Here is a 14616-nt window from a genome sequence, read left to right as displayed (position 1 = left end):
CTGAAGGATGACGGAGTTAAGTTATACATTTTGGACAACGGAAGATGAAGGAAGAAAAAGCAGGTAAGCTTAGTCTGCTGAAAATCCTGTACTTTTGAGAAAGATTTACTTAAGAGTCTAGAAATTGCACACCATACAAAAACACATAGAAACACACACACAACACCAAAGCTGCCATTTTGGCTTATGTCTGCCTTATATACTTTACCATTTAATACCTGCCCAGCTGTGCGTGGGACCTTTAATTTGGAGAAAAAACAAAATCCAAGTTTCACATACTAATAATTCTTCCCTATTAATTTTCTTTCTTTTTTGCTTTTTTTTATAAGATTACCTACAACTGCAACCTTATTTAGTTTTTTTCCACCCCTGTTTTTATTTTCTTCAGATACTTCCCTTCCTTATGCACAAAAGAGGCCAATTTTCAAACGAGTATATCTAAACCCACTCATCAAAAAACAGCCCTGTCTCTTCAGAGCTCAGAAGCCCTTACTTCAAGTGAGTGGCTGCTGCTGCAGCTAGTAGAGGACCACCCCTTTCCCTCTTAGACTTGTGGTTAGGGCCAGTCTGAGGCTTGCCTGGGAAAAATCAGTCCCATGACTGACTATGTTCCAATCAGACTTTTTTTTTTTTTCTTTTTAAACCCTGTCATCGACTCAATCTTTCACTCCATTTAATGTGCATTTGGTTACTTCCAAAAACCAAAGCACCCTCAAGGGATGAAAAAATATGGTACCGCTGAAGATATTCCTAAGCATGTGCTACAGACCCTGAAGGAAATTCCAAAAGGAAAACAACCCAACAAAAACAACAAAAAAGAGCCATGACAGCGTGGTTGGAACAAATGCATGGTTCCCAGAAGATACCTCTGAGAGAGAGAATCTCCATCTGAATACGTAAGCTCCAGTAGGTTTATTTTTTAAATAGTTATATTATTTCACAGATACAACTCACAAGATGGTCACCAGCATTTCTTGAACACATACCACTGAATACAAAGCTTTCAGCAGGCAAAAGAGAAAAGAAATAGTTAATTTCCAGGAGCTAAAAGTAATGACAAAAATCACCCTCAGAGGAGTCCAAAGAATCATCACTGTTAATTTGCACCAAGCAGCGAAAATAATCACTTTAAAATACAAATGTTTGCTCCGAGTGAATAATATTTCATATATACGAATGTGTTCGTCATTTCAACCTTTTCTGCATTGTATAATGCTCTGACACCGGCGGGGGGGGGGGGGGCGGTCTTGAGTATCCTGGGGAGACTGCCCTCCCAGGGCTAGTCAAGTGGCAGGTAGAGCATCCGGTTTCCTGGAGAGCACGCCTTTGATCTACAAACCAACCAGTTCAGAGCCAATTCTCTGAACCAGCCCCTCTCCCTCTGGCTTTTACACTACAGAGGCAATATTACCTCGCCCTGATCACCCCGGGGCCAGGCGCCGGTCAGCCAGAGACCATCCCATAGCCCAGAGTCCGCCAGGTTGTTCAAACCCTCCATGGGAAGCCTGCTCAAGCGTGCCTACCACACCTCTCCTGTCCCTTCCCACGGAAACCCATACCCCGGCCTCATGCCTTCTGCCTCCAGGTGAGCTGAGTGCCTCCCCATGTGGCCCACGTGGCTTGCTGTGTCTTCTGTTTCTAGGGGTTGGTGAGTATAAACTTCTTCCTTCACGACAATCATTTTCATGTCTGGGTGTCTGCCCACACCTGAAGAAAACCAGACTCTGGGTACATTTCAGAACAACTAAAACATCTATAAATGGAAAATGAATCCCTGGCCTACAAAATCAGGCAGACACAGCAGGAGGGAGGCCATCTTCAGAACCAGAAAGTTATGGGATCAAAGCCAAGGCCCACCACTGACTTACTGCACAAGTTTTTCCAATTAATCGTTCTGTACCCAGGATCTTTCATGTTTCTAAAAATAGTACACTATTCTTCCAGTGAGACAAACATAAAACCCCAGAGTCTTCTTGGACTTCACTCTCTTCTCCGCTCCCAACGTTCAGGTGGCCATCAAATCCTGCTGAATAATTTCTAAAGAACTCTTTCACACACACTTTCTATTTTCACTGCCACAAACTCTAGTTTAGATTGTCAGTGTTCAAAACCTGGACTCTTTCAATAACCCCCCAACTCTACCTGATGCCTTCAGTCTTTCTCCTTCCAATCCATCCTTAAAATAGTGGTTTCATACCAATTTTACAGTAATGTTCATTAAGTACTGTGTAATCATGTCTCTCTCCAGCTGAAAACACACACACACACACACACACACACACACACACACACACACACACACACACACACACACACACACTCCTACTTTCAATGGTTTCCCATTCCCTAAAGAAGGAAAGCTAGATTTCTTATTTAGCACTCAAGGCCTTCATAAATATGGGCCAGCCGTAACTTATGGTTTTAACTGATATTATCTCTACCCTATACCCCAGCCGAATTAATCTGACATTCAAATGACCTATAATGCAAACTCTCTATAAAGAAAGTGCTCATGCCATTCCTCTATATAACAATACTAATAGTTATTATTATCATAAAATGAAAATACCTATTTTAAAAAAAATCTGCTTTGGGCTTCCCTGGTGGCGCAGTGGTTGAGAGTCCGCCTGCCGATGCAGGGGACAAGGGTTCGTGCCCCGGTCCGGGAGGATCCCACACGCTGCGGAGCAACTAAGCCCGTGAGCATGGCCGCTGAGCCTGCGCTCTACAGCCCACGAGCCACAACTACTGAAGCCCACGCACCTAGAGCCCGTGCTCCACAACGAGAGAAGCCACTGTGATGAGAAGTCCGTGCACCGCAACGAAGAGTAGCCCCTGCTCGCCGCAACTAGAGAAAGCCCGCACACAGCAACGAAGACCCAACACAGCCAAAAATAAATAAATTTTTTTTAAAAACTTCGTAAAAAAAAAAAAAAGAAAAAAAGAAAGAAAAAAAGAAAAAAAACCTACTGATAGATGCAGATAAATCTCAAGTTTTACAAAAAAGAATACATCCTGTATGATTCCACTGAACGAATTCTAGAACAGTCAAAACTAATCTACAGCAGGGGAAAATCCAAACATTTGTCACCTGACCAGGAGTGTGGGGTGGGTGTTTTCAGGAAAGAGGCCTCAACTTTCTGGGGTGATAGAAATGTTCCGTATCTTGAGAGGAACCAGGGTTGCACAGGTGCTGCACTTGTCAAAACTCAGCAACCTTACGTCTACGCTTAAGATTTTTGTATTTCATTGTTTGCAGATGTTAAGTCACAAAAAAAGTAGGAAGTACTGACTCCAGTTAAGGATACGCACAGTGCGGCGTCAAGGGGTGAAGGGTAATGATGCCAACAACTTTGAAACGTGTCAGCAAAGAAGCTGGATTCGGTGGATGGACTAGAGCAAGTACAGTAAAATGCTCGCTGTAGAATCGAGGTGCAGAAGTATATGGGAGTTCACTGGAGAATTTTCTCAACTTTTCCGTGCATTTGAAAATTTCCTTAATAAAATATTTGGGGAAGAAAAGAGAAAAAAATCCTCTCTGAAAACAGTGCCAAATGCTTAAGCTCCCCACCCGTTGTTTTTTTTTTTTTTTTCCCCAAATGGGGTTTCCTGAAAGATACACATGCCTCGTCTCCAGCCCTAAAGCAGCTGAGTTTCCGGCCACACAAAGCCCACGACCTCCCCGCTGCTCCAAGACTAGAAAGACCACAATCACTGGCATCGGGTATACCACCGTCCCCTACGTCCCCAGCTTGAAAGGGAAGGGATCATATCTCTTCCCTAATCCTTAACACAACTGCTGAAGTCATCTTGTGACACCTTTTTCCTCCATAGCCAGACCACAGCTCATCAATCCCTGCAACCCAGAACCCCTCCTGACTAATAACTGAATTGTTGAAGGAAACCGATGGTGGAGGGACCAGCGGGGAGGGGAGTGGGGAGAGACACGGTAACTGCCCGCACTTCACACCACCCAAACTTTCCCAGCAGCCCGCACTGAGGCTCAATTATTCTTGCAAAGTGGAAACCAAGCCCCCACGTACGGGAAGCTTCTCAGAGCATGAATCTGTGAGCCATCGGATGCGACGCAGGACAAAATTATCGACGAGGATCTGAAGCAGACCACGTCCCACAGTGTTTCCCTGGGATCCACCAGATGTCAGGCTGGCCACAGACTGGGTCACAGTGATTTTACATTACCATTTAAGTTTTGGGGTTTTTTTTCTTCCCTCAAAAAAGGCCTGCCCTACATTTAGCAGTGTGTATGAATTTAATTTGCAGCGCTTATTCTCTAACCTGGAACACAATGCATTTTCTAACAAGTTATACAGCCAAAATCAGATGAAATCTACATCTGAGCCTCCAAGCACTAATTCTCCGCAAAGGAAGTGCCTCTGGAAAGCACTCTATGATAAATTTAATTCCAGAACTAAATTCACAGAGGAAGGCTGCCCATATTATTGATTTGGAAATCATTAGCCATTAAATCATTCATTTAGCTAAATAAATAATGATCGGTTTTCTTCAGCTAGTCTCTATAAAAACCTTTTCATCAACTTTATTAAAAAATTCTGAAAAGTCAGCTCACGTTGCGAAGTTTAATTCGTACCATGACCTACTTCTGAACCATAGTCAGGAGTCACATGTTTACGATTTTTAACTTGGGTCATTTAACCTACATCATTCATCAAATCTGCTGACTTTCTGACAAATATCTGACATTATAAAATAGCCAGAGATATCTGGCTCAAATATATTAGCGTTATCAAGAGAAAGCAAACATGGTGATCATTTTGTAATATACAGGAGTATCAAATCACTACGCTGTATACCGGGAACAGACAGCATCGTAGGTCAATTATACTTCAAAAACAAGCAAACTCATTGAAAGAGAGATCAGATTTGTGGTTACCAGAGGCAGCGGGTACGGAGATGGAGAATTAGATGAAACTAGTTAAAAAGCAGAACAAACTTCCACTTATAAATAAGTACTAGGAATGCAATGTACAACATGACTAATATAATCAACACTGCTGTATATTACAAGGGAAAGTTATTAAGAGGGTAAATCCTAAGAGTTCTCATCACAAGGAAAAATATTTTTTTAATTTTTCTTTATTTCCTATCTATATGAGATGATGAGTGTTCACTAAACTTACTTTGATAATCATTCCATGACGTATATAAGTCAGATCATTACACTGTACACCTTAAATTCATACAGTGCTATATGTCAATTATATTTCAGTAGAATTGGAAGGGAATAAAAAGAGATCCACCACACACGGCAGGTTCATTCAACTCAGAATGCCATTTCACAGATGCGACAAAAGGCGCGCAGGGAAGGGTACGGCCACAGTCTGTTGACTGACTTACTATAAATTTCAAGGGTTAGAAATAAATATCTAAATGCACTTTTAAAAAAAAAACGAAAAGTCTAGTATTCTAATGTATCAGACCTCTAAGATCACATTTTATTTGTACCTACTATAATAAAGTTGCCTGTTTATCTGCAAAAAAAAGAGATATCAAATGTGATAGTTTATGAAAATGCTTCATAAATTCATAAACCCAAATGTAAATTAAAGGGATGATTTATATTAAAATCACCTCTATATTTTAAAAGTTCCATTCTTAATATACACCGTAGGTACTCTGAAATGTTTTTCCTATTCAATTCAACAATATTAGAAAAAAATTTTTTTTAATATTTTAATGGACGTGGGTTCTTTCCCATGATGGGATATTAAAATCTGTCAAAAAAGACAATTTGAAGAAACACTGGGGCAGAAAGAAAATCCCTAAAAATCTCACAGACACTACAGTACTAAGAATAGAACACATGTCTCTGGGAACTTGGATTCAGATTCACCAAAAGCATAGTCTCAATTCCTGTCCCAATAACTGTCATGCACGTACCGTACCTACTCTCATCATTGTGAAGAGACACAGATTTTTGCACCTATCATATAGAAAACCCTGGTAAAAGTGTTATAAATAGATATAGCACTCAGGATATGACCCTTAAGCTGAAAAGACCCGACACAGACATAAAAGATACAGGTGGCTTTCTCCAGGCTGCCAGGAAGCAAGTGTGTCAGAGTTTGAAGAACAGACATATGACGGCTGGAAAGAATCTATTATCTTATGTGAAACATCCAAAGGGTCTTAACCATGGTTTCACCACTGAATCACCTGAGGAACTGTACAAGATATCTAATGTGTTTGGACCCCACTTCAGAGATTCTGAAATAAATGGTCTACATTGGATCCGAGGCTTCAGTATTTCTTAAAACTACCCTAAGTGATTCGAACGTGCAACCAGGACGGAGAGCTATGGCAGCAGGCCTTGAAAACAAGGTGAAATCATAATTGGATGGACTGAAGTATGAGATGATCAAATGGCAAGGAAGTCAGGGCAGGGCAGGACCAGCCTTTAGGAAAAGCTGCGCAGACGGGGCCCCATCACCGTCACTGAAGAGCAACAATCCAGAGGTGGAACATGTAGGCCGTTATGCCCAGTGTACAGATAAGGAAACTGAATACTATTCTTCTGCTTGAAACCCCCACAGCATTCAGTAGCAGGTTCATTTAAAACGTGTAACTCAGCACCCGCGTTCCTTCCAGCCAACTGCTGCCTCACTTCTTCACTGGCTGCCCCCGCTGTCTCTCCTCCCCGGGGATTAGAGCAACACACAAATCCCTGAGACGTCATGGTGTCTATCTTCTTCGCTTCGGTGCACCTGCTTCCCTCTACCCAAAATATCCCCCTTCTCCCTCTCCTGACACATCTCCCTCTCAAATTCCCCCCTTTTTCATGTACTATACTCTTATGCATGCTGCAAAACTCAGGTCAAGTACCACCCACTCCAGGAAGCCTCTTCACACGCCCTCTTCACTCAGCCATCACACGTCTGTCATCCCAATGCCTCCTGTGTTTGCCCGTCTTAGCGCTTACACATAAATTTGCCTCCTCACTCGACTGCAAGCCCACTGAAGATAAAAATAGTGTCTCCTTCAACTTTGTATTCCAAGTACAAGGACAGTAACCGGCACACAGGTGGCTCAAGGGCCGTTGCTTCAATGAGTAACGTACACGTGGTGAGAAAGGGAACTGGAGGGGATCCCCGATTCATCACTAAGTGTATCACCCCCAACCCACACAGCTCCTCCAGAAAATCTCTATCTGCTTCAGGTTTCGAGATCATTTTGACACCTCATCACTCAGGTACCAACTACAGCAAAGATGAGCGAGTACTGTAAGAATGCTATGAAAAGGGGAGACAGACTAACCCAGAAATCTGTGCCCCACCAGGGCCTTATGCTCAGCTACTCTCCACCTCTCTCCGAAAACAGGTCGGGAAAATAGCAGAAGCCTTAGTAAACTGAGAAGTCAGTGTGAGGGGGCCTACTTAAGGATGCAGCCTTCTTTCAAACCTTTAGCATGTGATTCCATTCTTTTGACTTTTTGTAAGGCACACCTTCTATATGAGAGGTATGCAAATTCACATATATATGTCATAAGCTAAATCCTAAATTAAGATATTACATGAGGCAATGTTTCCAAATTCCGATTATTATTTCAGTCCTTTACTATGCCAATTAACAGATGATACTTCCATGTCTAACCCAGTAATTTCTTAGGGTCTTAGATTTTATCTGTGTAAGCTATCCCAATAATCAATCATACTTTAACCCATGAATAACTAGAGACAACTTTTTTAAAAGAAAAGAAGTAATAAATAATAATTAAAAGGGGAAACAGCAATGCAACTATACTCTTCATATATGTTCAACATCATTTGTAAGATGTCGTGAATTTAATAATAGCTCTTTGGAGAAAAAAAAGAAACATAAACGTACTCATCAGCTGTGACTTGTACCCTGATTTCAGAAATGATAAGAGACAGATGATCACATGCATCTCAGAGCTGAAGAAAAATGCTATGCTTTGTAAAAACCTCCAGTATTCAAGGGCTCTGCACAGTGGACAGGGAAATGGTATTTGCTTCCTCTCTTCCCAACTGCATATAAATATTGATTGAAAGAATGATCTAAAAATAAGTTATAGCATCAGGTTTCCGGGAACATGGCAGTTCTGTTCCCCACACACACTTCCCCAAGTTTTATTCCACACAGCAATGTGCTCCATTAACAGACAGCATCGCCCAGGCTCACTGACAGTTAGATGTAGCCAGTAATAGGTAAGTGGAAGTCCTGGACACGACTGCCAAGAAAACTGTTTTTCCCACCCACCCCCCTTTCCTCCTTACTGATGCCTGGAATATAGACAAGATAGCTGAAGCCCCAGTAGCCTTTAAATCCTGAGGTACCACTAAGGATGGTAGATCAGAGAGAGAGGGAAAATTGAAAAAAAAAAAAAAAAAAAAAAAAAAGTCAAGGCAATTACCCCGGAACCTTGAAAAGGAGGAGGCTAAAGAGGAAAAAAGTATAAATAGCAAGTTATCTTTGTTACTTGCATACATTTCATTCGCTTCAAAAAATTTCACATGGAAAGATACGTCACCATGCAGAAAATTCTTAAGATGAAATATACATCTACACTCCATGAAACAAGCACTTAAATGTTCTTAATTAATCCACAAAAGCAGGAAAAAAGGAAATATTTACTGAGCACTTTATATCATTCACTATAAGAATCACTTTACATAATTAGCATCCTAAAGATAGGAATTACATCTTATTTACCTTTTAAATCCTCAATTAGTAAGTATCCAGAAAAGAGTAGATACTCCGTAATGGTGTCAAGTTAAGCCATTCAAAATTACTGAAAATGTTATTGTTCTTCCCAACTCTCATTCATTTATACAGTCTCATCTATTATTCTCCTAATATGAGTTACACACTGTCGGGGAACTAGAACCTTCTTTCATACCTTCTGTTGTTGGAAATACTTCTTCTCCTTCAGTTTTAGTCTCTGTCAGTTTCCCAGTTCTCAGCAATACTTCTGCAAAGCTTTCTACCGGGACATGCTGATAGGTGTCATAGGTCACTTCCGACTAGACAAAAGAAGCAGTTACACCATTTGGTAGGGTGTCTTTTTCTCGATAAAGATATTCTTAGAAAACATAAATGATAGGAATTTTACCTTCTGCTAACTTGAATTATAGCTTCTCACTTACTGAAGCATATTATTTTATGTAAAATTATAAACAGATTTTAGTCTCATAACATGTTGTAATGTATATGAAACAAATCACATAAAACCAGTGAACAACATGAGTAAGAACAAAGCAAAAGAAGTACATTTTCAGGAAAATTGTAAGTTTTGTTCATTGTAAAATGCCCACGAGACCATGACAGTTAAATCTGTGTTCTTAGGCACACTGTACCTTACCTCCACAACAAAGGGATTGGAGATGACAGATTCGTAAAAAGGATGACAGCCTTGTTTTTCTAGGCCTTCATTGGCTCTGGTTCCAATTCGATAAGCACCACCAAATTCTTGTCCCTAAACAGAACAAAGTGAAGAGCACTGGATAAAAAGAAAGAGAGCTGGGCGGGGAGGTGGAGGAGGGCAGGAGGGAGGACAGAACAAACAGACTTCAGGGGAGACTCAGCAATGTGCACTGTGTGATCCAAAGAGAGAGACAGTGTCAGAGTGACACCGATACCCAGCAGCGAGTGCAAGAATCATCACCACATTCTCAGTGCGGCACTTCAACGCTACCCTGAAGGGCCTTTTGATTTTCCTGGTCACTTTGATATCACTGAATCAGAAACATCGAAGCAATCGGTGTCGCACGCGTGGCCAACATTCTGTACAACGGTCGGAATAACCTTTCCAAAACATCATTCTGTGCATACTGTTCGCCTGCTCCAAAATCCTTTAGTAGCTCTGAATAACGCAGTCAACGGTACTCAATCTCAACTGCACAGAATAACGTTCACATTTATTAAATGTTAACTAGCTTTAAAGACTAACTCTCCACACCAACTGAACCATCTACCTTATGCATCCTACGGGCCCCTACGCCTTTCTTCCATTATGAGGGTGATGGTCCATGCTGACTGCCCACCTCCGACCGCACCTGCTGAAACCGCACCAGACGGAGACAAGGCACGACTGGGCTCCCTTCGTCACTCCCGCCTCCGCCACAGCGACAACCCACACACACGCCTCCGTAAGGCTGGCCATCAGTGTTCAGTACTACAGCATCCCTACCATGGGCAACCGTCTTTATGTGTTGCTCTCCCCAAACGGACTGTAAAGGGCCCCTTATTGGAAAAGCCAAGTAGAAGATATTCACCCATTCCTCCAAAGTTTACTGAGCACTTACTTTAGGCCAAGCACAGCCTCAGGAAACAATCAAGATCTTGCTGCAAATGATGTTAACAGTTACAGCTGACACTTAATAGAAACTATATATTAGGCACAGCATTAAACACTTTATCTAAGACATAAATCCTCAAAACACCCCAACAGGTGAGACAGAAAAGTAACCCTAATCATAATCCAGTGTGACACTCGAAATGATGAGAGATGCACAGACTTAACCCCAAGTCAAGCCCCACTGCGTGTCAGCAAGTGGTTTCTTCTGGGCGATCATCCTTAGTTCTCTTTCCTGCATATCCCACATTCAGATCGTCATCAGGTCCACAAAATGCAGCCCTAAACCAAACACCTCCCACTTCCTTCATGGCGACCCTAATCCAAACCACCAACATCTCTCATCTGGAGTCCTGGCAGAGAGATGCGTCTTTTTGCTTCACTCCTGACTCACTACTGACGCCTCTCTACACAGAAGTTAAATAAGCTTTATGAAAAGTAAAGTCGGATCACACACCTGCATCGTCTGAATTTTCCGACAGCTCTCCGTGTTGCTGAGAATAAAATGTGTGGTCCTGACCCCCGGCCACGGAAGGCTTGACACGGCGGGTCCCTCCACCGCCTCTCTCACCTCACCTCCTACCTCTCTTCCCACTCCGCACGCTGCCCCCACTTACCTGGGCCTCCCTCCTGTCATCCTGCAAAGAGGTCAACCACATTCCTGCAAAATGTACTCGCCCTACTTGGTTCAACCAGCTTTCTGCTCAGAGTGGTTCCTCTTCTGAGAAACTACCTTCCCTGATCAGAACCTCACTCCCCCCGCACAGCTCACTATTCCCTGACCTTGCTTAACGTTACTTTCATAATACTCGTTACCACCTGCCATTTCATTATTATACAAATATTGTTATCTGTTGGATTCTTTGTCTCCTCCGCTGGGATGCAGGTTACACAAGGGAAGGGGACTAGACGGAAGGATTTCCCCGCTCTTTTCCCAGTCGTGAGCACATTATCTGACACAGGGAAAATGCCTGTAAGTATCTGCAGAATGAATTGATAAATAAGATACTCAAATGTTCAGGGCGCGTTTATAAAAAGGCACATGTTTCTTTCTCCTCTTAGTTTTCCAGTGTGAGATTAAAGGGTGGACGGCAGTGCAAGAACGCAGAGAAGACAGCAGGGACCCGGCGGGTTAAGACGTCACAGAGAGCAAACTCGGCTGTTCTACTGCTTGTCTTGACCTCTACTTGCGGAATGCGTGAAAGAATCGGTTAAAGCACTCTCTTTACCTAAAGGCCCTACTAAAGACTGAATGTCTGTGCCCCCTGCCCCAAACTCCTATGTTGAAATCCTAACCCCAGTGTAATACTATTAACAGGCGGGGCCTTTGGTAGGTGATTCGGTCAGGATGGCAGACCCCTCGGGAATGAGATTAGTGCCCTTATAAAAGAGACTCCAGCGAAGTCCCTCACCCCTTTTGCTGTGTGAGGACACAGCAAATAGACGGTGGTCTATGAACCAGGAAGCAGGCCTGCATCAAATACTAAATCTCCCAGCGCCTTGATCTTGGGACTCCCCAGTTCCCAGAACTGTGAGAAAGAACTGTCTGCTGCTTAAACCACCCAGTCTATGGTATTTTTGTTACAGCAGCTCGAGAGAACTAAGACAGCCCCCAGGCTGGCTCCTAGCACTTCTCTTCCACTACCGGCCTATAGAAACAGCAAAAGAGAGAGAGAGACTTGATAAACATCATTTTCCTTTTCATCCCAGTAAACTTCAGCTCTGACATATAAACCAAACCGTACTTAAATCCGTATTGGTGTCTTTTGCAAGTATTGTATGGTAGTATATTACATTCCATAAAATCAATTACTCATTCCCTATCTGATGCTAGGCCTAGATTTCTTACGAAATTATTTTAATAATCCAAAGAAGATAAAGCTGTAACAACAGTGAAACCAACTGAAGAGCATGCTACTGAACTGATATAAACCACACCAATTGAATTAAAAAAGCAAGATGCACTGCTCACTTGAAGGGGTCGAAGGTAAGTCAAAGACTTCTTCCACCACTGCCCATCGCTGACGGCCTGCAGCACAGCCCTGGTGGTGGTCGTGGTGTTGGAAAGGACTTTCATGGTGGTAGCAGTGGTCCAGTGGAACAGGTCAGCTGAGTTGCTGCCTGGGACACTTACTTCATCCTATGTTAAGAAAAAGAAAATGGCAAGAGCAAAACGTGGGAAGTCACAAGAACAGAGCAGAGAGTGATAATGTGACTACTTAAAATTATCAGACATGAAGACAAATAGATCTAAAAATCCATCTTTGCCAGTAACAAAAAAAAATGGGAAACAAAGCACTATTAGCATATAGTACCTCCTCGAATCATTTACAAAAGAAAATTCAGTAAAGGAACATACATCTTAGTGCATTAGTCAAAGAAATATTTATAAGGCGAATAATGGGTTCATCATTTTTTTACCAATATAATATCCTCCAATGAGATACTCACGTTTGTTTCTTTGACAAGACATTTTAAAGTATTTATTATGTAGATTAATTAAGAAATATTCATTTGAACAATGCTACTGTGACCCAGACAAACGTAGAAGATTCAGATGATCCACCTTTAAATGTTGAAAGGCATTTTGTTTTTCATGTAAACAAGTGGATGATTATTAGTATTTAAAATGTTTATAATGTGGAACCTCCTGCCAATCTTGAAGCAATCAGCTAAAATTCGAACTCTCCATTTATTAAACCCAAGAGAGTCCATGTGGAGAAAAACGCCAATACATTAACATTTGTTTAAACAGAAATGACAGCAACTACATCTGCTTTTGATCCAAGAAAGATAAATTTGTTCTACAAAAGCCAAGTTTTTAGTTTAGTATCTGTCTACTTCTACTTATTTTTTCTGTCATATCCCAGTTAAAGGAAAGAAAAATTAAGGTCTAGTCTTGCAATTTAAATAGTTTTCTTGTCAATAATAGAAGAATAGTTTAATTTGGCTATTTAGGTCTATATCACATCATTCATTAATATGTTATTTAAGTAATAAAAAATGATAAATCATGTAATCACTCAATAATTACCAAGACATCATCACACAACAAACACTGAGGACACACTCACCATTTTAGACCAACCTGACAGTTGCCATATCTGGTTGGTAGAACTATGGCCCCCCCAAAAATGTCTACATCCTAATCCCTGGAACCTGCAAGTATATTACATTACATGGCAAAGGGCCTTTGCAGATATGATTAAGGACACAGACCTTGAGGTGAAGAGATAATCTTGGATTATCTGAGTGGAACTAACCAAATCACGTGAGCCTTTAAGGCAGAGAACCTTTCCCAGCTAGGGTCACAGAGATGCCACGGGGGAAGAGGTAGGAGAGACGTGAAGCAGGAGGGGATTCAACCTGTCATTGCTGGCGTTGAAGATGGAGCAAGGGGGCCATAAGCTAAAGAATGCAAGAAGCATCTAGAAGAAACTTCGGGTAACAGCCAGCAAGGCAATGAGGACCTCAGTCTTACAAACACAGGGAATTAAATTCTGTCAACAACATGAATGAGCACGGAAACAAATTCTCCTCTAGAGCCTCCAGAAAACAACACAGCCCTGCCGGCACCTTGATTTTGGCTGAGACACTAAGCAGAACCCCGCCCAAGCCTGCCAGGTTTCTGTCCTATGGGAATTATAAGAAATCAATTTGCATTGTTTTAAAGCTGCTAAATTATAGTAATATATTACAGCAGTAAAAGAAAATGACTACATCATGCTAGGATACTTAATAATTTCTAGAAAAGCCTTTGAATTTTATTCTTACTGCTAATGTATTTAAGCTGTATTAACCAATACTTACAATTTACCTACTTTGCTGTTGGTTAAGCTTTCTCAAAAGATTTTCTAATTTTTTTAAACATGAAAAAATATTGTGTCCCAACACTAGAAGAAATGATAATTATGTGATGCAACAGAGATGTCGGCTAATGCTACAATGGCAACTATACTGCAATATTAATATATCAAATCAATATATTACACACCTTAAACTTACACAATAATATATGTCGAGTGTATCTGAATTAAAAAAATTTCTTTAAACCTCTGTTTCCTATGGGCTTTCTAGACTTTGGGAAAGGTATAAACCATCAACTCAATGCATTATAAATTATAATTTAATTATGAAAACATAGAAAAAAGAATGATATGTTAAAAAAGAAAAAGTCATGTTAAACTGATTGGATATAAGGGCAACCATGCTAAAAGTAACCGTTTGGAGTTCAGGCGCAAATAAAAAACAGCGCTTCTCCTGGA

At 41.3% G+C, this 14616-nt stretch overlaps 1 protein-coding gene across 8 annotated transcripts in view; it reads right to left on the bottom strand.

Annotated features, from left to right (window-relative positions):
* The window catches only part of NBAS (NBAS subunit of NRZ tethering complex), a 333351-nt gene that overhangs the window by 123176 nt on the left and 195559 nt on the right, over positions 1–14616 (bottom strand). For all 8 annotated transcript variants that reach the window (XM_067008085.1, XM_067008087.1, XM_059078230.2 and 5 more), the window contains 3 exons: positions 12324–12491; positions 9359–9472; positions 8897–9020 (listed from right to left, as the gene is read on the bottom strand). In XM_067008085.1, coding sequence (XP_066864186.1) covers positions 8897–9020; positions 9359–9472; positions 12324–12491 — 406 coding nt within the window. The remainder of the gene's footprint in view (positions 1–8896; positions 9021–9358; positions 9473–12323; positions 12492–14616) is intronic.

This window comes from Kogia breviceps, chromosome 11 (genome assembly GCF_026419965.1).
Source record: "Kogia breviceps isolate mKogBre1 chromosome 11, mKogBre1 haplotype 1, whole genome shotgun sequence".
NCBI lineage: Eukaryota > Metazoa > Chordata > Mammalia > Artiodactyla > Physeteridae > Kogia > Kogia breviceps.
The sequence above is the reverse complement of the archived record's forward strand: the minus strand, read 5'-3'. Positions and strand labels throughout refer to the sequence as shown.